Here is a 27,665-nt window from a genome sequence, read left to right as displayed (position 1 = left end):
TCAGAAGAAATTCACAAAATCCAATTCTCTTTTCATAGTCATGGTAACTTCAAGAGTCTCAGTCTCTCGAATGTAGAAAGCTTTGGCATTGTTGCATTCCACAGGATGGGGAAGGGTTACCATCAGCTTCCTAAAATAAATAAATAAATACCTAGAATTGGCTTCCTAGAGTGATTATCAGGAGGATATTTTTAATAAGGATACAGAAAGCAAAATATACCATCACAATGATAGTAAGCAACAAAACAAAACAATATTTAGGCATTATAAATATTGGCTTAAAAATATGCCTAAGAACATGAGTAGTTTACCAGCTTTTTGGCCTTAAAATCCAAGCAAAAAAATCCTTTTCTAAATTGACCTCATTCTGCATTATCTAAACATAGTCTCAGACATCAAAATTAAACTTGTAGCTTTAAGTTGGTTGGATCTATCTGTTGCCAACCATATTTACGTGTACATGGAATGTGACTGACCGATAAAAATCTGAAAATTGGAATGGTTCTATTGTAATTTTCCTAATACAACTTGATGCTGAATCTCTACTATAGGTGTTGGTATTGAAACTCAGTCTTAGGATGATTTCAATACGAGATCAATGAAAGTGCTTCTCTCTGCTTGCCTCCCAATCTTTCTACTATACATTGACAAATCCTCCCTGTGAGAGATAGCTGCATTTATTTTGCAGTTTATGGCTCAGTTGCTGGATAGCTGTATGCTTTAAATGCATTCCTGGGATGGCACATCCATAATTCTGTCAGAGTGAAATGAATCTGAATTATGCACGGGGTCAGCACATGCTGATATCAGAAGAAAATTAAATGCGTGAAACACTTGTTACCTCACATTCTTGGTAAAGAACGTTTTGAGTGTCTATAAAAATGGACAGAAAAGCTCTTTTAGTAGGAGTAAGATTCAAATCAGTAAGGGAATCTGGTATTCTGAGAGGTATTTATTGAATACTTGTATAAAGAAAAGTATTTGAAAACAAATCCCTTGAAAATCAATTGCTTCTATACTCATTTGTAAATGAGTAAACAGAGCTCATTAAAAGTATTTATCACACTTCTCTGGAAGCTATATGAGAAATTTTCCATGACTTGTACCATTACAGATATTTAGGGTAGGAGAAACAGTTCCCGCCACCTGAAGTAATGAAATTGCACTGTAGCTCAGTGTAGCTTGTAATATTTGGCATCTTTTTAAAAAGTTGGTGCAAAAAAATGCTTAGAGTACATCTTTTCAACATTGTTTACAATATACATTGTGCTAGAGTTACATTTCCTTTATCCCTTATTCTACAAATGATAACATATTCACTTTAAAAAGAAAGCAAAGCTCAGTGGTAGTAGATTCATCTCACTAAAAGACAACTATAAATCAGCTGAAGAAGGAGTTCCAATGATAATGGGCACTTCTCTGTCCAGAGAGAAATAAATTCAAAAGAGACAGTTAGTGGCCATTAGAATGATCCATCTATCCCTGCATTTCTGTCTTGTCCTCAGTAGTATGGTTTCACATACTAAAATTTTGAACAATATGAACTGAAACTTAAACTTATGTAGGCTCTTAGGAGAAGGGAAGTATTTTAGTCTTGTTTTACTATCTGATATCTGAATAAAGATTTAGAATTAGACAAAATAAAATTCTACAAATACTTTATCCTTGTACGGTTCATTGAAGGAAGGACTGTATTTTATTTTGGTGTTACCCCAGTGTCCAGAAGACTTTACAATGTTTGTTTAGTGAATAAATAAATGAGTGGAAAGCAAAAAAAAATACACCACAAAATGATATTTGAATGACTACTGTAGATTAGTAATATAAAATATGAATAAACATTATAAACCTAATCCCTTTGCCTTTACATTGATAAAATATTTGCTTTTTAAGAAGTTACAGTTTAGACGCTGGTCAAATGTTTATCTAGTGTTAATTTTTGTTAGAAATTATATAAATGCAGTCATACATGAAAAGAAAAACAAATGTTATCTTTACAGTGAACTCCAGTTTGCAGACTTATAAGCTGAGATAGTTTTAGTTGATGTTGCTCTTAAGAATTTTCAATGAAGGACAACCTTGGCCTGTGCATCCTCACATAATGCAGTTTTATTTTATGTAGTTAATAAATTATTTGATTTATATATCTGAATTAAAAACAGATGTGACCTTCTTGAGGTTTCCTATTGGAGATATATTGACTATTTTCAAAGAAAGTGCAGAAATAGCTACTGAGATGTAATTCACTATTCTATTTGGAATACTTTTTTTAAAGGTACCAATACCTTTAAATATCAAGTCAATTCTCAATCTGAATTAAAGGAGCACAGAAAAGGTGTGAACAATCTAAAGCAGCGCTCAACCAAAAAATAAGTTGTATTTGTCTCTTAACAATATAGGAATTCATTTATGATAGTCTTGAATTCACTAATGAAACCCTATATGAAAGTAAAAGTCAAGAGATTCTGGGAAATGATCCAGTTTTCCCCATCTTTCCTTTCTATCAACTCCACACTGGGAATCTACATGCCAAAATAACTACTTGGGAAAAAATGAGCTATCTGGTAAACTGACTTATTTCTTTTGGTTGTTTAATGCTAAATATCTTGGCTTTATTGCTAATTCTAATGCAGTTGACTATTATTTGACTAGTATTACAGTCAATTCAGTTAAAATGAATTCATTTGTTCTGCCGTATACATACATGAACAGAATGTCTGCTCATTTTCCTTGGATGGGCAAACATAGTGTTACAAACTAAGAAAGGAGGTTTGAATATCAATAAACTCAAACACACATTTCTGGTAATATTCAGACAGTAGCATGCTTCCAAAGAATGCTCTAGTACTTAGGAAAAATGATACGTATCTTAATTGTATCTTCTTCTATCTTAATTTTTCTGAAGAGACAGTACCTCTGTGCACTTAACATTTAATATATAAGTATAATATGATCCCAATCACCATCACCTAGAGCAGCCCACATTCTATATGGAAATGTATCTCTGTGTAAGCCTTTCATTTAGTGTGTTCTGATAGCTATCAGGAATGACAGCATAGGCAGAGCAGCTGCCTAAAGATTGATGAAAACAGTGAGAACAGCTAGGAAAACGGAAATTAACTCTATGGTGTGTAGATATATGTGTGCTTTTAACAAATGCACAAATATCATGGAAGATTGACTGTTTATTTAACCAACTTTCCTTGCAAAGGTTGCATGGAATGTGTATATAATATGCAATGGACAAATTCTAATAATCCTTGAGGTGAATGGTAGGAATGGTGAATGTAATTTTTCTAACATGAGATGATTTTTTATGAGAATACATTTTTGAAATTATATAAATAATGATAAAATGTTTTATATATATTCATCCATAGATGATTTTGGGTTAACTGCATCTACTGTAGAAATTCAGGTGAAGCTATGTGTGTACATTGAATTGTTTACATAGAAGTCTTTTACTTCTGTGTAAAAGGTAGAGGGATCTACCTTTTATTTTCTTGAAGCCTGAAGATTAACAAAAGAGAATTATAGTTACTGACAATGGAAGGAAGAGAATGTGCTAGCAGGTGACTGATCCCCACACCCAGTTTGAAATGTTTATGAGTTACAGAGAAAGAACCACAGCAATCACCCAAAGTGATTATATAGCACCCAAAGTGCTATATATCCAGATGAAAAGTGAACAAAACAGTGATATATTGAGATATTTTGTCTAGCACATACCAGGTTTGATTGATTCCCTCTTTATACAGTTAGTTTTGAGATACAGAGCTGATTTTTCCAGGTTTTGTCATAAATACCTTATATAAGAATTTTTTTGTACATGTTATATCTTGGGAACATGTCTTGTTCAAGCTATGTTGGAAAATATCAAAATGTTTAACTTATTCCCTGATAATCTATATTATTTTCATAATGTATTCACACAACCTGAGGATCGAGTGATAAATTAGCTTAGAATTTTTTTAAGTAATTGATGACAAGAATTTTTTGTTGATTTTTTAGGTAACTGTAATCAAATTTAACCTCAGAGACCCACAATATCCAAAAAATTAAAGATATTGCTTCTTTAAGCCATTACTAAATGAAAAAATGACATACAAGACATGAGGCATTTTTACCCCTAACTATTTGACAGATAAGCAAACTCTATCTAAATGTCAAGGACTGTATTTTGGTGGTACCAACCCACTCAAAAGGATGGATGCAAAGTAGAAAAGAATCCAGGTATTTCCAAATGTATTTCTATTATGTAGATCAAATATATGAATGGTTAAATGATTTTTTTAACCTTTTTTCAGATTTAGGGGTGATGAAAATAACTATGTATACTTTTAAAAAGAATATTGATTAAAGAGTTCATTAATATTTTAATATGGGGGGTGGGGGCGGGAGGGGAGGGATTGGGGTCAGAATGGGGGGATTGTAATTGTATGGGGAATATAAAAATAAAATTTATTAATAAAAAATATTTTAATACACTACTCTAGCTCTAATTTTTACTCACTTATTTGGAGTACGAAGGTCAAGGATCGTCTCCTGGATATCAATTTTAATTTCAGAAGGGTTTGTATTTGGCAGCTTAATTTTAACCTGAAAGAGAAATTGAGAAGAGAAATGCTGTTATCTCAAAGAACAGTTAATTTGAAGAGTATAAGAATATGTGGAGAAATAAGAACAAATATTTATTAAGTGCCAGCTAGCAATGTGCCAGCCTGTGTCTTTTTCTCATAACAATTTTGAGAAGCAAGGACTATTACTCCCATTTTGCTGATAGAAAATCTGAGACACAGAGATCCTTAGTGAGCAGCCAAGGGCAACCATCTTTATTTTGACCAAGGTCTATCTGACTCTGCAGCTATACAGAAACACTTCGGTTACTCACCTGCAACCTTCCTTTTCTGAAGGTACATATGGGTGTATATGATAGAGTTGGGGAGCTTTAACTGCCTTTACGTTAGTGGACACTTTGTATAAAAAATAGCTCTGGTGGTAGGTGCAGGTTAATGATTGCATCTTGCAGTTTCCTGATATAAACTCCCATACTACATTTCCTAGAGAAGTGTAGAAGTCTAGAAAAGTTGCAGACATAACGAAAGAGAAATAACATAACCCCTTACACCTCAGATGGGACTATTTATTGGTTTAGTTATATTTCATTTAAAAAACTCAATTCCCACATGACCCTAAAATACTGAATATATACCCAAGATCATCAAAAACAAACGTTCAAACAAAAATACATATATAATGTTTTTGTTCATAGCATCAATGACCAAAAGGTACAGACAACCCAAATAGGCATCAGTGGATAAATGAATGAACAAAATGTGGCATATTCATAGAGTAGAATATTGTTCAACTATAAAACAAAAGCATGGTGGTGCTGAGACTTAACCTTTATGCCACCAGGGAGGCCGCTAGGCTTAACATTTTAATCAAAGTACTACCACCTAATTTATATTTTGAAAATTCATATATGCATAATCAGAGATGCTTTAGGTAAGATAAGTAGAACAGTCCTTCAAAAGGTAATTGTAGGTAAGTGAACATTCTAGTAGACAAAGTCTCATTTTTACTATAATAACATTCAATCTGATAGTCGAGTTGAGATGTTCTTTAGTTGCAGTATGACTCATGTCACCTGGACTGTGGGATATAAATATTTGTTACTTTAGTCTGAAATGTTTAGCTCTTTCAAGGTAAAAGATGATTTCCCCAGGGTTGAAATGACATTTGAGGAAGAAGAAAAATTATGACATGAAATTTAGATACAATTTTTGCATAGAACTTCAAATTGGTTCTTGAAGTCATTTACAACCCTAGTGAAGAGTAATTAAGAAACAACTCACTAATTTTCCCTCTTGAGGAAATTAAAATTGTGTACTAAAATGATTCCAGAGGAGGGACAAGAGAAAGGACAAATTAAGCAGAATGTACACATTAATATCATAAGACAAAAGATTCAATGAGGAACCCTTAGCAGAAAAACTCCTCCTTAAAACATGAATCAGACTTCTTTGGAAATCATTTCAGTGAATACCTGGAAAACAAACATGGCTATTAATTGACTAGTAACTCATAGTACCTAAGACCTAACTGTCCCGACATTAGTAAATACAGTATCTCACTGACCAAATAAAGGAATTGGTATTCCTTTCTTCACAAAGGATAAAACTGGGAACTCAACTTTTGTAGTCAAACTTGAGTTTGAATTCTGGTTCTGTCACTTTTTAGTTATTTGTTATTAGTTATTAGTGCTAAACCAAAAACCACATATACCTCCACCCTTAATTTCTGACTTGAAGCTGTAATAAACGTTTATTACCACATAATTAGGACTAATAATCTCATTGAATCTTTTATCTTATGATATTAATGTGTACATTCTGCTTAATTTGTCCCTTCTCTTGTCCCACCTCTGAAATCATTTTAGTACACAATTTTAATTTCCCCAAGTTAGGAACTGGGGAAGTAGCTTAGCTAGGTAGTTCTGGCGTAGGGTCTTATCATGAGGTTGTAGTCAAGATATTGACTGGGGCTACAGAAATCTGAAAGCATTACTGGGACTAGAGGATATGATCCCAGATGGCTTGCTCACATGGCTTTTGATAGGAGGCCTAAGTGCTTCACCACATGAAGACTGTTCCATAGAGCTTAGGACACAAGGACTTCTCCCCAGAACAAATCATCCCAAAAAGCAAGGCAGAAGCAATATCTTTTGGAAAAAACAGTCTTTAAATTTATACCCTTTCACTTAAGTAGTATCCTATTGGTTGTACAAGGCAGCCCTACTCATTATGAGAGGGGACTACATAAAGGGAAGACTATCAGAAGGTGAGAATCATTGGGGGCCATCTTGGAGGCTGGCTACCACAGTACCTGTCACTAACTTAAGTTCAAACCCGGACTTCTGACCTTGTGAATAGAAAATAATAGGGAAAAGTTCACTAATTTAAAGTTTGTGAGATCCTGTCTTCCTACTTTCAGCTTATCTTCAGGCAGGTAGTCAAAAGTATTCCCATAGTCTCTCTGGGAACTAATTCACTTTGAAGCTTTCCTGAAGGTAAGGAAAGGCAGGTCACATTGTTTACAGATTATTTTCATGGCCTTTCATATACTTTCCTCTATGTTTTGTAACAGAGCTGAATTAACATACCAAGGCCTTTGTGGGATTGGGGGGCGGGGCAGCATCATGAACATGGGCTTGCCAAAATGAACTTTAAATTTCCTCTTGTTCTTGTGATAGATTTAAATAAAGATCATATTCCTATAATCTGTTCAGTGATTAATACAAACTCTTAAGATCCTCAGACAAGTGTTTGTGGTCATATTATAATATGCTTGAAATCTGAAATGGAAAGGCCAAATAGCATGGCCATGTTACTTGGTCAGCCTATGCTATTTACTGAAATTTCAGTGAAGCTTAAGATATACAGAAAGGTTTAGGCTGGTACTTTGGAAAATATTCTTATTTAACTTATGCGTTCTAGATATTGTGAAAATATTTTTATTTGACAGAAAAACAGCCACTAACCCTAATATATTTGATTCTTAGAAAGGAAGTTAAGACTATTTGAGCTTCCATTTGAAGCTTAAGATATATAGAAGGATTTGGGCTAACACTTTAGAAGATAGTCTTATTTAATTTATGGGTTATAGATATTGTAAACATATTTTTCTTACACAGAGATGCAGCAACCATCCCCAATATATTTGATTCTTAGCAAAAAAGTTATGACTATTTGAGTTTCCATTTGAAACAACATTAGGAAATTTTGATTTACAGAAAAGTTTGGGTAATTCTCATTCTGAATTACTTCAGTGCTTTAATTTCCTATTGTTTGACTATGGAAACACATGTGAGATATTTTTACCACTGCAGCCACACTAAATATTTTGTAAAAACTCTCAAGGGCAAGAATATTTTGTAGGAAAATTAAAAAAAAAAAAAAGGTGTTGGATCCCTACTTTGAAATTATGTAAATATTTGCCTCTGAAAAGAATAACACAGAGGTATGTGTTCTCCAAAACTAAGGCCCCAAACTAATAGATATCTATTTAAAGAAATGTATAAATTTTCTACAATGTTACCATTTTCAAACATTCCGGTACTACATTGCCAAGTCAGCCTTACAAGATCATAGAACCATGACTTTTCTCACGGGAACCAAGAGTAAGCTCAGTTCATTCTTGAGCCATAAGTCATCCGGAGGACCTCCGGACCACTATGGGCACTTGCACTCACTCACAGCCTCACCACCACTAGCTGTCTTGAGAGTACCAGAATGAAATTCACTGTACTTTTATTTCTATTTGTCGGTAAACACAAGAGGCTTCAGACTCCCACGACCTTTTTTATCACCTAATAAGTACCATCTGGATCTTCATATCTCCTATTTTGTTTCCATTTCCTACCCTCTTAGCATCTCATGAATCCTTTCATTAGGAACACTCTGGAACACAGAGTTCATCATATTATCTCTAAAGTCTCTTAATAAACATTCTCTTCAACCTCTTGGTCTAACTGAAATCTGGATCTCCCCTGGTGACACTGCTTCCCTTACAGTATTCTCAGTGGTACTTGTTTTGTTTTCCCAGTCCCCCTAATACCACGAGACCTGACCCTTTCCTCCAGCTAGCAAAAAAAGTCTCAAGGTTTCACACTGCACCACCATATCGTAATCATCTACCAATTCCTGGGTCATACTCCCACCCTAAGAATAGTAAGTTGTTCTCTACTGACATTTCTCACATTAACTTTTGTCTTAAATTTAAATATCTACTTAAGTAACCTTCCAATATCCTAGCCTTATTTTCTCATTTCCTTCAAGTTTTTGACAATATTTCCTTCTCACTGAAGCCTTCTCTGACCATTATTCAAAAACACAGCCAATGCCAATAGCAGTATTCCTTGTTATTCTCCTTGCTCTTTTTCCTTTTATAGTCTTCATTCCCTTTGATTTGTCATCTTCCAGTGTACAATCAAATTTATATATTCATTTATCTCTCACACTAGAAAGCATGCTTCATGAGGGCAGTAATATTTGTGTTTTGCTGACATGACTAAATTAATGGATCTTTGTCATCAAATGAAAAGCATTCTTATGTCTCTCCTATCCCACCCCCGCACCCCAAATCCCTAAATTCTGCCCCTCAACAACCATCTCCTCCCACTCCTCCCCTTCACTGTTAAACTTCCCCAAGAAACAATCCATGTTTCCTGTCTTCTCTTTTTCACTTCCTGGCTTTCTTCTACCCAGTTGCTGACTCCTGCCAGGCCATTAAAATTCCTCTTCCAAAGGTCACCAAAGACTTCTTAATTGACAATTCCAAAAGTTCTTTCTGTATCCTAATCTGACTTTACTTCTCTATAGCAGTAGATACTATTGATATTATGGTTTTCTCCCATCTCTAAATATTCTTTCTCAGTTCCTCTTTCTTTATCCATTCCTTAAATATTGGTATTTTCTAAGGCCAATCTGTGAATCTACTTTCATGGATTCAGAAAATTTTGCTAGTTTCATTTCAAGCATTCTAGACAACGTGATTTAGATATTTTGATGAAACTTCCTCAAAATGACACCATCAAAATGTGAAATTATTTATTTTGATTACCAAGTGATTTGTATAAGACATATTTTCCCCTTATTTCATCCCTGTCTAAACACATCTAAAACTCCACCCCACCTCTATCTCTATGTATATATCGATCTCATTATGGGGGACTTTTTATTTTTAATTCTACTAATGGTGATATTATTTAAAATTGTATATGTATATAAATTTTGTAGATCAGAAACATTAAGTCTATAGAATTAGATTAGCCTTTAAGAAGGTGTTCATCCCACTGCCATCATTATAAAGAATATTATGATATTAACTATAAATGTATGTATATTACTGAGAGAACTATTTGTAATTTAATTAAAGGTTTACTGTGTTGCCTGGAGTGGATAATAAAGAATTGCATTATAGCTTAAATATCCTTTTCTCTGCTACACAGTCTGATATATAAGCAATCAAGAGTTAACAAAATCCAACATAACATAACAAAAAAAGACGTCTATACTCTAGAATTTAAAATGGAAAAGGGAATCCATTCCACTATCAAATAGCCAAGACTCTTTATTCTCTATAAGCAAACAAATATGATTAATTTAACCTTAAGAGAGAAATCAGGATTAGAAAAGCAGACTGTTTAAGAAACAAAAAAATTCTCCAAGTATGGGTAGACACTTTGTTCAGAATGATTGATACCTTTCTGAGATGAATACCTGTGGTAAAAATGTGACTCCTGGCTATGTCTGCCAGATGGTGACCGACTCCTAGCTCATCCCTGACTCTCACCCTTTCTCAGTTGAGATTTACAGATGCAGTAAGACTTATATCCCAGTGAGGAGGTGATGATAAAAAAAAAAAGAGAGAGATTTAATGGCTTGTTGTTTAGGTCACATCATGAAGTACCTTATAAATATAGAGCCATTAAAGTAGAAGTCCCCAAATAATCACGTATCCATTGCAGCTCAAAAAAGCATACCAAGATATCGGCAGGCTCTTTTTCCCTTCTCCTAGACAAATGTTGGGCTATATGGCAGAATGTCAATAACCCTAGCCCCAATCATTTTTGGATTTTAGAAATAGTCTGCTGTGTAACACCCATGGGAGAAAATGGGAATCTACTGACCTACTTCCCCACTACCATCCCTCTTCCTGTCACAAATAGTCCTATGGGAGAAACTAGGGTACAGCCATACATATCACCGATAACCTAGAGTTCCTTTTTCCTCTCTCCCTGAAGTGGAGAGATCAGGTACATCAATCAGTATTGTTTCTCAGGTATAGGCAGATTGTCTTCCTTTCCTATCTTACTTCTATGACAGCTTTTTGTTTCCACCTAACATTGTTTGTATCTCTGAAGCTCTGTCACAATCCCAACCTCATCATTGATCCAGTTCCTCTTGTTTTTCAATACCTGATCTGGAACTGCAGTGAGAACTTATAATCTCTCTGTGTGAACACGCTGATTCCCTTACAGTCTTCTTAAATGGTGTCATCCCAAGGGCCCAAGGGCCACTTACTTTGGCCCAGTTAGTCCCATTTCTGCAAGTTTCCTAGAATTCCTCTCAATATTTCTCCTTATCCAAATATACACATGGCACCTAAAGTCAATTCTATTTCATTCCAAGCCTGATGCAAAACAAGCCAGTACTCCACTCAAGTATATTCTAGCCCCCTCAGAACAAACACAAACTCTGAAAATCAACATCCCCAGTTCATGTCTTTGAGTTCCACAAAGATTTGTATTTCTAACAGCCAAGTGAACACTTTTGACAAGATTTCCATGTTTATTTTCCAGGTAGTCATTGAAATGATTTCCAAAGAAGTCTGATTCATGTTTCAAGGAGGATTCAAGTTTATCTGCTAAGGATTCCTCACTGAATCTTTTGTCTTATGATATTAATGTGTATATTCTGCTTAATTTGTCCCTTCTCTTGTCCCTCCTCTGGAATCATTTTAGTACACAATTTTAATTTCCTCAAGAGGAAAAATTAGTGAGTTGTTTCTGAATTACTCTTCACGAGGGTTGTAAATGACTTCATTATTCCTCCAACCACCATTCTCTCCAAAAATCTTCCATTATAATCAGCCACTAAAGTTGTTCTGAAATACACACCTAATTATTTATTATTATTAGTGCCCAATAACTCTAATGCCTATAAAATAAAGTTCAAGTGTCATGGTATCTTAGTTTGCTTGGGCTGCCAAAACAAAATGCTATAGGTTGGAAGTCTGAATATGCCAGACATGTCAGTATGCTAAGTTTCTGGTGAGAGTTCTCTTCCCAATTTGTAAACATCTGCCCTCTCACTGTGCATTCACATGGCAGAGTGAGCGGACAGAGCAAACTCTCTGGTATCTCTTCTTATAAGGGCACTAATATCATCATGAAGACCCCACCCTTGTGACCTCATCTAAACCTAATTACCTCCCAAAGGTCCCATCTCCAAATACTATCACTTGGAGGGGAAGGGTTTCAACATAAGAACTTTGGGGAGGGACACAATTCAGTTCATAGTGAATGGTATGGCATTCAAGGACTTTTACAATTAGCTCAAATATGCCTATTTCACCTTTTCTTGCTCCATTCTAGTGCATTGTGGGATTCCAAGAATATCACAAGTGGTTCTGAAAACACCTATTATACATTCATATCACTATGCTTTTGCTTCTGCTGTTCACTCTGCTTAAACAGCTTTTCCACCCCTGACAAACTATTTTGATTTTCAAATGTCCAGGTCAAATGTCACCTGTACTGTGAAATTTCTTCGAACATCTCAGTTTTTGCATCCATATTACTTTGCACAAATTCCATTATGTACAAAATGCCTAGGTTCAATTATAGTTTTGCCAGATTCTAAATATGTGACCTTAAGCAAGTTACTTAACTTCTTTGTGCTTCAGTAACCTCATTTGAAAAATAGGGATAATAGCACTTATTTTATAAGGTCAGTTTGGGGGTTAATGCGTTACTATCTGCAAAGTTCTTAGAGAAATGCCTGGCACGTAGGAAGGTTATATAAATTGTTTGCTATGATCATTATTTTATGTTAAGTGAAAACATTCAAGATAAAAAACTTTTATTCATAGCCTATAAATGTAGGGGAATGGCTCCATTTATAGCATGCCAGCAACCTTGCACTATCCACATAGGCCACGTAGGCAAGGCTGAACTACAGTCTGCCCCAAGTCTTGGCAGAACATCCTGTGTTCCTCCTAGAACACAGGAAGATAGTCTTGTGAAGAGATGCGTCAAATCTGTTTCTTATCTGTTTTTCACCCTCATGAGAGGCTCCCTATTTGTGGGAGGCAGTTTCTCATGCTTCTCCTTGTTTCCAATAAGGGATAGGCATTTCCACCTCCCTCTCCTTGGGTATAGATGCAGGTTACAAAACAGCTTGGCTGCAGTCGAGAGTTGGCTCTTCAGCAACAAAGTACCCCAGTGCTCACGCATCTGGCCCCTCTAATTTGATATTGTCCTGCGGGTAAAGGGACACCAGAAGCTGGCATCAAGCTGTTCTCGCTTATGATGTCTGTAAGTAATAAATTATACCCATTTGGGCTCATAGTTTCTTTATTGAATGGATCTATAAAAATTTGTGCTATGCTTATGGGCTGCTTGATCTCTTGATAATGAACTCCTTGAGAGGAGAAAATTATCTATTTTGTTGTCACTGTATATCAAGTATCTGGTCTATAATAATTGCACAGTAAGTGCTTGTTAAATTAAAAAAGTAGCAAACAATGATAAATATGTATTCAAGGATCTATAGTCCAGGATATATATCAAATCCATTATAGTGGGAACCTTGTGGGAGAGATAGAAAGTATAGAGGATGAAAGGGAAAATAAAACGTAGTAAAATAAAATAAAATAACACAGGACATTTCATTCAAGAGGTTTAAAGAATATATATCTGTCAACTAGGAAGAAAAAGCCTTCAAATGTCTCATTATTCTTCCATTAATTTATATGAGTATTTCATACCTTGTAAGCTTGACCTTATTTTCTGAACTGTAATACAAGGATAAAAGTCTAGATCAGTACCTTTCAAACTGTGTTCCAAGGAACCCCAATTTTTCCCCTAGGAGTTGTCTCATGGATGATAGTACCCTTTTCACCAAGGTAGTGGAACTTTCAGGTGTTTTATATGTTGGACTATCTCATGGAATTTTGTTTGAAGAAAAAAGCTGGCAGTTCAAACCCAAATAAAACAAAACAGACCTACAAACCACTGCCCTAGCTCTAGCTCTAAAACTAATGTTCAATATGACGACTATAGTTAATAAGACTCCACTGTATACTGGGACTCACTAAGTGGGTAGATTTCACCCCCCCACACACACACACAAATGGTAACTATGTGAGGAAATGATGCGTTCATTAGCTTGAGTATAGGAATCATTTCACATGCATATGTATATCAAATCATCATGTTGTATGCCTTAAATATATATCATTTTTATTAAAAAAACAAAATGCCTAAATGTAGGTTAAGGTAAGGGAAGCTTGATAGCTACAAACTCGGGAGTAGAGCAACAGAGAGTAGGAAGATGATAAACAGAATTTGGATAATGGAACACTTTGTGTGGTGGGGATTAGAAAGAAAGAATGGAAGATTTGCTGAAGACATAAATACTCCTAACTCAGAATTTTGTTTAGGGCAGTGCTTTGATTTAGGACTCATAAATCTTGATTTCTTATTTGGAATCTAGGAAGGGTAACTTTTGAACTTGTGATCCTTGTGAACTTTTTTTTTTTTTTTTTTTTTGTGGGACCCTCGCCGGTGGCCAGGGATCGAACTGGCGCTGCAGAGGCTGCCGGCAGCCTCGCACCCCGCAGCCTCGCACCCCAGCGCTGAACCGCTGCGCCCCAGGGGAGCCCCCCTTGTGAACTTTTAATCCCCAAATCACTCCTTCTACCTAAACAGATTGTGCTCCTGTTGTCTTCCTTAGTGTAAGCAGAGATATTCTCAAAGTCTCTGGGTTGGATTGTTACATATAGGCCAAGTCCAGGACCTAAATAAAATTTTACACCAATTCTAAAGTGCAATTTCTCCATTTAATGTTTCTAATATTAGGATGCATCATAAAATCAATGTATACATTTAATGTGCTGTTTTCTTTTGTTATTCAATAAATAGCACACTCACAACTTGATGATGTGTTAGATTTTAAGGAAATGCCTTAATATCTCCAGGAATAATAAGCTTATACATTTGAGCAAGCAATACTTGTGATCGGGTCAACAGCCTATTTACTCAGAGTTTTACGAGAGGGGTTAAACAATGATGGTGGAGATCATCATTAATATGAGTACAGGAGAAAGGTCAAGCTATCAATCAAAGCACTTTTGCCTCTTTTGAGACCCAGACTCAGCTTATCAGTATACCACTGTCCACAATTATTCTTTATTCTTGTTATATTCACTGCTTACTCAAATAGATCATGTTATTTCATGCCTGGATACCTTTTTATGTGTTCCTACCTCTACCTAGAAAGCTCTTCATGAAATGTCTTCTACTATAGAAATTTCATCCTCCCAAACAGACTTGACCTCTTTCTGTCTTACATCTCCATGTATGTGGTATATGCCTCTAAATATGTATTTACCATACTGAACCACCATGGCTTGTTAGGTGTTTATCTCCTTAATGCAAATTCCTTGAAGGCAACTGTTATTTACATTTGTATCCCTAGTAGTTAGGACAGTATCTGTTATGTGGTAGTATTTGCTGAGTATTTAAAGATTAAACATATGGGGGAGGAAAAAAAAGAAAAAAGCTATATACGGGTGGTGAAGTGCTATAGCACCAACAAATGTCTTACCTAAACCCTCTAAACTTATGATAGAGTTAAAATTGCAAACTCTGAGTTTGTTGAATAATAAATGAGTTCATTTATGTTAGTTTTGTCTTCCCAATTGATTATGAATTCATTAGGAGGGGTGAAGTCTTCTGTATTTACTTGTTGAGTTTTAGAAATATATTGAAGTATGATTTAGTTTCAAAAATTCCTTCATTCAGGATACCTTTATTATTAAAACTAGTAGCATTTTGCATGAGAGAAGTGGAAAGGCTCACAACAGTTTTATTTATGTAGGGTCCAGAATTTCTCCAGAGTTTAGAACAATCCTCAATACTAGGCATCAAAAACATAATTTTACAGTAATTTAAGAGAGAGGAATTTGAATATTACTGGTAAAACCCTGGGAGCTAATTACTTCAAGATCACTTGAAACCTTAACTCATTAGAGAGTTTGAAAAATCTCCAAAGGTTCCTAAAGTCACTATTCCCATTATGTTACTTGATTCGATTGAAAGTCTCAGATTTTGCTAATAAGAGAAAGCATGCAGGGCCTCCCCGGTGGCGCAGCGGTGGAGCACTGTGTTGCGAAGCTGCCCGCAGCCTCTGTAGCGCCGGTTCGATATCCAGGATGCTCCCCGGCCACCGGAGGAGGGTCCCACATGGCGCGCAGACCTCTCCTGCCGCCCGCTGCTCCCCTCAGCAGTGTACTTCGGTCCTTCTGCCTGCTCTGCTCCCCGCTCTGTGTCTGGTGAATTCTCTCGCCCTCCCCTGCTTCTGACTGTACCCATTACTTGTATAAATAAATAAATAAATTTTTAAAAAAAGAGAGAGAGAGAGAAAGCATGCAAAAGAGAGATTCCATTTATCATTCACTTAAAGAAAAATATCAAGCATCTCCTATGGACACCTCAGAACACCATATTATAGAGTTTTGTAAAAGAGGGAGGGAGAAGACAGATGCATAACCCCTGATCCGAAAAATTAAATTCCCAACACTAGAATTACCCATGTATGTTGCCAAAGAGTTGCATTCCACTCTAGGTTAGATTTGTATTTTTTCCAACAAGATCATTGTGAGGCTCAAATAAACAAAAGTAAGGTGGTATCGTCCATGTTAACGTTGCTATTATAAAGAAACACCTTAGCAAAGATGTTCTCCAATATGCTATAGTGTCATCCAGATAAGGGAGCAAAGTAGCATTTAAAACATATTTTTGGAGTTTTAAATCAGAAATTCAGATACAAAAATTAGGAAAAGGTCCCATTTTATATCCCCCGATAGAAGCTGAGTCATTAAAAGAAATGCAATCATAAGAGATAAGATAGATTCAGGGAAGAAAATATTTCATTCTGATGGGTTGTCAACTCATCAGAAGTTCATGACCAATCAGATAGCATACATGGGACAGAAATGGATAAAAAAATTCGGTCCAAGCAGATTGGGCAGTTTTAATAGGACATAGTATATTACATCATGTGATTCTATTACATTTATTAGTAAATCTATTTTTAAAAGATTTTTATTTTTTATTGCGATAACATTGGTTCATAATAACACATGAGTCAGAGGTTTAAGATCACACCTTTCAGATGTCTGTTACCCCACCAACTCACTGCAAAAGTGCCTTTATCAGTAAATCTTATGAACACATGTAAACTTTCGTATATATTTTCTGATTTTAAATTATCTATCCTATTATTTCCCTAGCACCTGAAACATAGCAACCATTATTTTGAAAGAGTTACAGCCTTGCCTATGGTATTATGTATACAATAATCAATTTAATTATAATGCTCATACAGAAATGGAGGAGGGGGAGAAACTTACCACTAGATCTTCACAACATGCTGTTGATGTGTCTTTCCTTGATAATCCTAGGAATATATCTTCAGTTCCCACATGCTGTTTGAATACAATCTCGTATCTGGAAAAAAAAAGTCATTGATAGATTCAAATTAAAGAACAATTGCCTATCACAGAGCAAAAAGACTAGGCACTCATGAAGACATGCTACTGATATTACAAAAAGTGAAAGGAATAAATAAAGTGCTTGTAGTTTTTCAGGCACATAGCAGAACATGAATAGTAGTCTAGAAATTCGATCAAAAACATCTCACTTTGTAAAGCAGGATTTATATTATATATGCTCCTTTTCTAAAATAATACTATTTTAGAGCTGTACAAATAAAATAGATGGTGGGAACTTCTAATAAGATGCAAAGTTGAAAGTAAAAAGGAAGCTCCTCTCCTGAAAACAGTGGCTCAGAAAAACACTGGGCTAATGACCAAGGGTTTGATGGCTAGAAATCCTCCTCTGTCAAGTTTAAGCCACAGAGTTAGAAAATATAGGTTTAGTACTGTTTCTGTCATTTCACTGTGTGACCTTGGTCAAATTATACTCATGGAGTCTTGGCTTCTACATTTGTACAATTTATGAGAAGGGATGAATTTGAACTAAATGATGGCTATTTTTTTTTTTTTTTTTTTTTTACTTCTAGGATTTACAATAGAAACACTGGTAATGTAGTTAGAATCTAATCCTATAGAATTTTTAGCTCATTGAAAAATTTTTCTAGTACTTCACTTCACACAGAGCAATTCACAAATCTTTCCGCGCCTCGAAATCTGGGGCCCTAGGAATAGAATCATTTATAGACGTACCCAGTTATAACATACCCTATCTTTTTAGATGGGATGAAATAAACAAGTGTACAAATGATATTCTCCATTTAATTCAACCTTAGTGAAGAAATGGTAAATCTTTGGATAAGAAGACTAAAGGACTAGATTGAACTTCTGACCATTTACAAATAGGAATGCCCAAGGAAAAAAATGGGCATTTGAACAGGACTAATGATAAGTAGCTAGTTGATATGGGGTATTTTTTTCTTAATAGACTATAACATCTACCAGGTATTTAAAAGGTAAAACCAGTTTAAAATAAGATAGAAAGGTTTTGCCCATCCATATGCCTGTGACTCCCAAATAGATTTGCTCTAGTTTCACTGTTATCCTCATCTCCAGATGCAATATTCCAACTGCCAGGTATATATGTTTGCCTGGGATGTGCCAAAGGCACTGTCCACATATCCCTAAGCAAATTCACTGTTTCTCTTTCATCTATCTGCCACATCACCCGGTCACCCAAGCTAGTAAACTCCTTATCATCTTTGACATTTACCTCTCATTCATTATATCTACTCAAATAGCAAAACTTTCTTCAAAAGTCTCTCAAATAAATTCCCTCATACTTTTGGGCCTCCCCTGGTGGCGCAGCGGTTGAGCGCTGGGCTGCAAGGCTGCTCGCAGCCTCTGCAATGCCCGTTCATTCCCTGGCCGCCGGCGAGGGTCCCACAAAAAAAAGACCCTCATACTTTTCCTCAAGGTCAATGACTTCGCTTAGGCCCTTATTATTTTTTATTTGGCCACTTGTGATTCTGCTTTTGTGGCTGCTGGTTCACAATCTTTACCCATTTTCCTCTTTACCCATTGGAACATTTTGAAATGCATTGGTCTAAGATAGAAAATAAAGATTTAGAAAATCTTATCAAGCAATTTTCTTCATATCCTGACTAGAGTTATTATTCATTTAAAGCTTTCAGGGAGTTCTTTGTACAGAACATCAAAAACATCAGGATGAAAAGTGAAATTTTACTCAGATTTGGAGCTTGCCACGTGTGGATATTTGACATTCATTAGGCAAGATGACAAATGACTCACTGAATTGTGACCTTTTATATGGATGTGTGGCCACTATATACACATAACCTGAGATTTACTCTCTTCATTCTTAAGCTGTAGACAAAAAATGTTTTTCAAATTCCCTTTGATTTTTTATGAGGTTTATGGGTTTTTGACATTGTTTATTTGAAAGCTGGATACTTTTTTCAGTTAATTATCTGCAGTCTCCCACTGCTTCTATTTTCAGAACTGATGCAGGAGATAGAAACATAGAGTTTTTTTAAATAATAAAAAACCTTGGACACAGTTTTATAGTCAGAATTAGAAAAGTTGTCAGATCACTTGCCATAGAAGGTTTTAAGTATTTATAAAATATAATTTAGTAAATATGGCCTTTGTTTTTCAAGCTATTCAATCAAGATTTTATTTTGAAATACAAATTATTCAAAGTTCAGTGTATTTAACCATTAATTTCAATTATATATGCAAACATACTGTAACACCTTAAAAGTACAAATGATTTATATTATCAGAAAGGCTTTTTATGATGCTAATTCTAAATTTCGTATTTACAGTTCCTGTTAAAAAGGCTACAAAGTGAAGCTTCATCCCTGCTTGCAAAATGTACTAAACATAATCCTAAAAGAAATAATAAATTAATTCCCAAGTAATAGCTGATAATTGGAGGGAGAAAGTCTTTTACCAAGACTGTAGAATATTAAGTTAGTACAGGCAGGTCTTTGACACATAAACATGATATAATAATTTAGTTTTTATGAATGCTTATAGTTGAATGGGCTGGTTTTTTATCCATTGTTAGTTCCACGTTATACAACTGACATTAAATATAAATTTATAATGGAAATGACTGTATTTTTCACTTTTTGTAAGATCATAACTGAAGGGAAGCTGTTTTGTTTTATTATTTCTTTTAGCTCTAGAAGGAAAAAAATCATCAATTACCCATGCCTTCTGTGTGTCACTGTATTTTTATCTTTTGTATGATAGAAGTTACTTTATGAATCTTGTCAAAAAGAGAATGGTATCAGATGAGACATCTAACTTAAATCCCTAAACACATTCCTGGCTTCATTTGACTTACTCTGGTATTTCTCTAGCATCCCACATGTCACCATGCTCTGCCCCTTCTGGAACCTCATTGGCATTCCAGATGTTCTCTCTATTTCCATCACTTGTTTGAGGGATGACTGTGAAGAAAAGGAAGATAAAGCTGAAGCTGGTGCCTGTTTTCTCCCTCAAAATTGCTCCTGCTCTTTTATCCTCCTCAGTTTGGGTATCACTGAAGTAAAATATTTCTATTTGTAATCACTATTGTTTTGGTCTAAAAAAGCTAAATTAGTAACAACTGATTCAAATTTTTTAAATTGCTATACAACCAAGATAGTGTATAATTGTAGTAATAATTGCAGAAAATAAGGAAAAGAGAAGCAAAAAGAAGAAAATAAATAATCTATAATCCATCTGCTTGGACATAATGTTAGCATTCCGATGTACATCTTATCTTTATATACATATATACACACACATATATGATGACATAATGTATAAATATTTAATGTCAAATTATATATTATACAGAAAATTGTACTATACAACATATATATGTGAAGAACTATTATATATTTTCCAGAAACATATAAGGTCATAGGTAAAATATATTTATATAAAAGAGCAAATCAAGCAATGAATCTGACCTAGATAGAAGTATCTTATCTCACATTGTGTTTTATTATATAAAAGTACTTTGATAATTTTTTCATGCAATCATGATATAATTTTTAAAGAATACTACTAATTACATGAGCTTTAAAGAAAATCTCTATCACTTGTCCTTTATATAGGACCATTCTACACGTCATCCTTAAAAGTAGCCAGGTATTCAAAAACCCAGTTTATATTTGTTCCAGCTATTGGAGAAGTAGATAGAGACCCACATTTTTTTTAGTCCATTTCAGCATCCCCAGAAATGCACTTGATTGCCAGATTTTCAATTCTACCAATTCTTTTGAAATTATCTGCTTCTATCTAGCATGGGCTTGGAAATCCTAATTATAGATTTGTATATAGAATATGACATATCACTTACTGTTCTCAGAATTAAGAGATTATTAGGCCTACATTATCAGAAATACAGGCAGCATAGAAATATATCCAAATTTGAACTTGTCTTCCATGGAGGGAATATCTTTTGAATAAGGCAAATAGACTCTTGTGTATATAGAGCAATAATAACTGAAATTATAAAATCACCCCCTTGGATCTCATTTTAGTCATTATTTTATACATTTTTCCAGATAAAATCTTTTACAGTGAGCTAAATTGATGAAGGAACTTATTTCATTTCCTTTCTCTGCCCATCCTCTGGTAAGTTGATCATAACTAGCAGAATTAGGGCCTTTTATATTTTTATATTTTTAAAGATTTATAAAATGTCCAACTCTGTGAAATGTATAGGCCAAAATGCTAGAAGAACATCCAAAATTATTTATTCTAGTTTATTGGAACCATGACTTTATAAGTCACCCCATAAGCATTTCAATGTAAGATTACTTATGTAATTACTTGTTTTATTGTATTATCCCAAAGACTATTAGTTCAATGGGGGCAAGGGTCCTTTTTCTTTTGATTTCTGTCATAGCCTCAGAGATGATTATATTGCCTGGTGCATAATAGACTCTCATTAAATATTTATTGAATGAATTCTATGAAATTGCCAAATATAGCAGGGTAGAAGGTGAAAAAGCTAAGCATCTTGGTAACTAGACCCTCAATAATAAAAACTTATCTAACCACACATAACTTTCTTGGTCTTCTATCTCAGGAAATATACTCCCAACTGTGAACAATTCAAGGCAAATTCATTTCCATTACTAGAGAAACAACTTACCTGCAACAGTAGAGTAAAAACAGCATCTTTATATGTAAATGATTGCCCATCATTTCCACAATTAAGATGAGCTTTAATAAGTGCTAGTCTTAGTTATACTCTACCTATGGTTTGTTTCCAAAGAAAACATATTGATTGTATAGATCTATATGTTTTATTAAATAACTTACCTTTGAGCATTTCTGTTTTTGGCGGCCCAATATTGCCAGGACCCATTGCTCCGATGGCAGATGAACAGTTTGGCTGGAGGAGAAGAAAAAAAGTTCAACATTCTGTAATTAGTATTTGTATGACTTATATCACCAGTAATATTTTCAATTTGATAAGTTTCCCATCTAAAAAGCTCATAGGACTTTCCGGTTTAATTATCCATCATTGTTATATAACATTATATTAAATATTATTTTGAATGTGTCTTCCTTGTACTTCTACAAAGCATTTGGTTTAATAGCATTTGGTTTAAGTTGATCATAACTAGCAGAATTAGGGCCTTTTACATTTTTATATTTTTAAAGATTTGTAAAATGTCCAACTCTGTGAAATGTATAGGCCAAAATGCTAGGAGAACATCCAAAATTATTTATTCTAGTTTATTGGAACCATGACTAGCAGAATGATCATAACTAGCAGAATTGATCTTTGATCAGAGTAAATCCCCAATTCCAGCCCAGTGAGTCATGTATCATTGGGGATAGGGGAAGGAACCACATTCATCTCCTTGAAGGCTAAAACCAAGTGTTAGTATAAGATCATTGACATCTTTGCATTTTGGCAGTGTCTAGTGATAGTTAGATGGGAGATAGAAATATGGGAAAGTTTTATAGAAATAAAAAGAAACCGGGCCTCCCTGGTGGTGCAAGGGGTTAAGCACAGCACTGTGAAGCTATACGCAGCCTCTGCAGCACAAGTTTGAGGTCAGGCCGCCAGGGAGCTACCCACATGGCCCAACAGACCTCTCCTGAATAACCTGCTGCCCCTCTCGGCAGTGTATTTCAGTCTGCCTGTTCTATTCCCTACTCTGTCTCTGGTGAATCCTCTCACCCCCGATACCTTTGGCCTATACCCCAGTTCTTGTATGCATAAATAAATCTTTTTTTTTTTTAAAAGAAACCACTAGTGTCTATGTATTTAGACATCAAATGACTCATTCAGAAGTCCTGATAACAGCTTTTACTTCTTTCCATTGTATGAAAATTGTCTCCGTCCTACCACCTCATGACACTGAACTCATGGATTTAATCAATAATCCCAAATTAATGGTGTCAAAAACATGCTGATACACTTTCGCATTCATGCATATACAAGTTCATTTTACCATCTTCCGCACAGACATAATATCAAGACAGGACTGCCCCTGTCTCACCTGTATAAGAATAGTCTTCCTTTTTTCAACTAGTATAACACATATGACACCATTAGTATAGTGGCGAGCCCTCTAAGGGGTTCTTTAATATTTCAAGAAAATCCCAATTTTTACTAATTGTTCTTGTTCATGTCAGACTCTACAGCTCCAATTCACTCTACTGTTGGAAATAAAAAAAAAATTCTTATCTCCTTGGATTTTGGCAAACTAGCACTTCTAGCTCTCCTTTCTCAGAACCCTGCCCTTGACCTTCCAGGACTCAGACTTATACAAAAGTTAGGGTGTCGTGTTTGGGTAAGAGAAATAGTGTCTATCTTTGAAAGCTGGTGGAAAAGCCCACCTGTATCTATGTGATGCTAAACTATTCCTACAACTATAAATCAGAAGTTAACCTGTAACATCTAAACTTTTTCTGAGACAATGACTATTCTTTTTCCAAAGGTTCTTCAAAACTGCTGTGTCTGGGGTGAAGGTGTTACAGCATTTTTTAATCACTAAGGTCATTATAAACTTGTGTGCTTTTCTTAAATTATTAATCAGCAGACTACTAATAGTCAAGCAGGGGAAAGCAATTCTTGGAACCCGTGGGCCTATTGTTTTGTCAGATACCTCTTTCTATGGAAAATTAAAACCTGTAGAAATAAAACCTTGAAAATTCCTGACCAAAATATACTCTCCATGCACAGTAACTATTGGATCAGTGTATTAGAACAGAGGGAAGTTTCAGTTTATTAACTTAATGAAAATAAATGATTGAAAATAAAAATTTCAAGTGAAAAGATGGATCGGAACAATAAAAACACTAAAAACCATCTGGCAATTGTTTTCTATACCAATATCATTTGAGCTGTACCATGAATCCGCATTCAATTACCTAAGCAATTTATCATTGCAATTCATGCCACTTTGCAATATGTAAAAGAGTTAGAACATCCTGTTGCAATGTCTGTGATGAGTGGTAAACCTTATTTCCCACAGGTTTTAAGATCCCCTTATGAATTTAAAAAACACAGACATACTCTCTTTCCAATCTTCCAGATTCTTAACAATTCACAGTGGGGACAGGATAAATGAACCAATGTGTATGCACCAGTTTTAAATATTGTTTTTAAAAAGTATATGTTTAAAAACACATTACTCTGTAATCATTCCACAGTTCCTAAGATTAATACACGTTAAAAAATGGGAAGCTGTTTCTCTCCTGGAAAATTTAATAGTTCATTAGTAACATTAATTATTCTCCCACTGTTTTGATACTCCAATTCTACATCCTCTAATGATATCTGTACTGTGGTGTCTGAATGACCAATTATCTCAAAATTGCTTATAACCCAGATATACAGAATTATACATTATTACAGTAATTTTCCTCTATAAATTGTACAATTTGGTAAAATGATCCGAGGCTCTCTGTTCTCAGAAGCACTCATTTTTACCCTAGAAACACCTTTAGATGCAAATAAATATCTCCATTGACAAACATCAAAAGGAAAAGGGTTTGTAACCAGGTAAATCCTAATCTTTGACTCTGCTCCAGTTACAACTTCCGCTTCTCTTTTTCAAGATCACTAGTTCTCAAATACACTACGTTTCCCAGGATGTAGCCACCTGAAAATTATCATTTTATTTCAGTTAAAGGTAGCAAAAATGAACTTGACTTCCCGAATTCACTGACACAATGCTTCTGAATTTTTTCCGGTATCGTGTTTGTTGGAAGTATTTAAAGCTCCTATTAATGTACTGATTTTTTTTCTTTATTTGCTTGGCCTCTACTAATAATTTTACCACATTAAAATTTTTAAGTTTTGGTCCTGGCTCAAAGCTCACTCAGATTTCCCTCTCTACCGATTTTATTTCCATTTTAAATTTTGATTCTGTCCTGTTCCATCAAACTCTTCCAAGAGGTAAGAGTGAGGGTGGGGTAGAAACCCAATGTCCATCTGAATTTGCTGCTGATTCAAGTTGTACTTGTCAAAATGGGAGGATCAACTGATATGTATGTTCATGGTAAACTGGTTATAATAATAACAAAAAATAATTTAAATCAAAGCTATATATTTTACTAGATCATGATAATATCTCTTTCCCAAATTTAGTTTGCCTCTACATAGGTAGTCTGATAGCCAAGATTCACTTACATCTAAGGTATAAGAGACTGGAGAGCAGGGGATTACATGAAAGGATTTTGATTATTCTGGGAATACTGGCAGTGACCATGGAATAGATGAAGGTCACTTCAGGGAACTCTCCCATCCAAAACAAAGGCCATCTTGCTGTTTGCAAGCCTCCCTGGATTACTGGTCCTGACCCCAAATGCTATTCAACTAATTAGATTCCACCATGCTCTATCTGAGCATGTACCCAGAAGCAATTTTAGTAGGTTGAAGCTAATTTGTCCCATTATTTGGTTCAAAATATTTTCTGTTCTGCTTTCATGTGCAGACAAATAAAAACAATTAAGGGAACTGAATTTGGGGGGTCTAATTAATACTGTCTAATCGGAGTAATTTGTTTTATAGAAATATTGTCTATGCTTAAAATCCTAGCTACAGCTCTTTGCAATGGTTGTCAAGCATTCTCTAGTCATAAATATAAATGACAAACATTTTGAAATGCGGCTATTGCTACCATAGTTACGGAACTATTTTCCTATTCACTGCTCAGGTAGTTTAGAAAAAAATATAATTATGTTTGCTAGAAATGTACTAGAGGTTATGCTCTCATGCATAATCAGCCCTGCAACCTCCTGTGAATGTATCAGATGACACAACCCTGCTCCCACAGCAAGGTTGGAACAAGTTGTTCAAGTACAGTTTCACAACTTCGTGTGAACAGAACAATTCATTTGTAAGGATATGACCACCTGTCCGAACTCAAAATCCTCCTCTTCAGGATAAAGCAGCTTAGAAAGGGCTTGTAGAGCAGAAACTGAAGAAACAGTTTCAACTTCCATGTTTTCAGGTTCAGTATTTTCAGTTTCCATATTTTCAGTTTCTGTATTTTCAGAATCCATGCTTTCAGAATCCATATTCTGAGAAAGAAGATCAGAAAGACATATTTTAGTTTTTCCATTCTAAGACATGCATTTTTTTCCTGTTGTCTCCCTTCTTTTCTTAGATCACTCTGTTACAAATTCCCACTGCCACCTGAAAATAGAGTATTCCTATGAAATCTTTTATAGGTCAAAATGGTGGAAAGTGAAGAAGCAATTCCCATTAATTTACATGGAATTTTTTTTGTTGAGCATTGTCAAAGATCATACCATACAGCACATAAAACCTAAAGTTGTACTAACACATAGTAAAAGTAGAAGTTATTATAAACGTACAACCTGTGTAAAGTAGTTATACCAAACTCCAAGGAGGAGTTTGGCTGTGCCTCTCTCACTGCTTGGGGGTGTGGGCTGCCTGCATAATGCTTGTAGCAAACCAATTCAGCGAACTATGTTTGTTTTCCACTTTTTGTGATAAAGGAGAAAATCCTCTTGATTTCTTTTGGTTAGTGAAAACAGGTACCAACGTGTTTCATAAAAGCTAAATGGTGTAACTCAAACTCTTGGAAGGGTAACTATATCTCTTACTCTTCCTTGAGAATCATTGTAAATACCTTCAGATGTATGTATTTTGCTAACTCAGAGATCTGGGGGCAGCAAGTCAACTCAAACACTCAACTTGCTTTATTAAAATTTCATCCTCAATCTAACAAGCATTTATTTTACACCTACTACAGTAGTTTTCAAGTTTTAGTGTGCTTAAGAATCACTTGGGAGGTTAGTTCAAATAGCAGATTTTTAAGTTCTACCTCTACAAAAAGTGATTGTCAGTATCATTCGAATGTACATCATTGTTTGGAAACATACTTTTGCAGAAGACCTTTTTTCTAACCTCTCTCATGTATGCTGTCTAGGTTATATATTACATTTTTTGAAATGCAAAGGATACTTATTGGAGGGTATGTCTCAAGGAACTTCACTCATTGCACACTTTTACCTTAGGCTTGCCCAATACCGTCTGCTTTATTTTAGTTCTTAATTAACCCTGATGATGTTATGCATTATATTGTCACTTGAGAACTCTAATGGGCTGGTTCACTGACTTTAATGAAAGTTCATACAAAATAAAGGAATTGGTTTTTTTCTGGTTATATAATGATAATAGATACACCTATTGTGGAAACATTAGGAAGTAATATATTAAACATATAAATAATAAAATCACAACTACTTGAAGTCCTACTATCCAGACATCAGTCTTTTAAATAATTTTGACAGTAATATTTGGAGCAGGAATTCAGGATCTTTAAAAATCTTAGCAGTATCACACTTTAATGAATAACTTT

General features: G+C 34.9%; 1 protein-coding gene across 1 annotated transcript; it reads right to left on the bottom strand.

Moving 5' to 3' along the window:
* Positions 1-26,355, bottom strand: DNAAF6 (dynein axonemal assembly factor 6; the record flags this gene model as incomplete). The annotated part of the gene is made up of 6 exons (XM_084258397.1): positions 1-130; positions 4,514-4,599; positions 17,203-17,299; positions 20,159-20,264; positions 22,135-22,207; positions 26,191-26,355. 6 exons carry the CDS (start codon positions 26,353-26,355, stop codon positions 1-3), a joined length of 657 nt encoding a protein of 218 aa, XP_084114523.1.
* Positions 26,356-27,665: the final 1,310 nt, after the last annotated feature.

The sequence above is a fragment of the Talpa europaea genome, assembly GCF_964194135.1.
Source record: "Talpa europaea genome assembly, chromosome: X".
NCBI classification, from domain to species: domain Eukaryota; kingdom Metazoa; phylum Chordata; class Mammalia; order Eulipotyphla; family Talpidae; genus Talpa; species Talpa europaea.
Note: the sequence above shows the minus strand (reverse complement) of the source record. Positions and strands in the feature narration are given on the sequence as shown.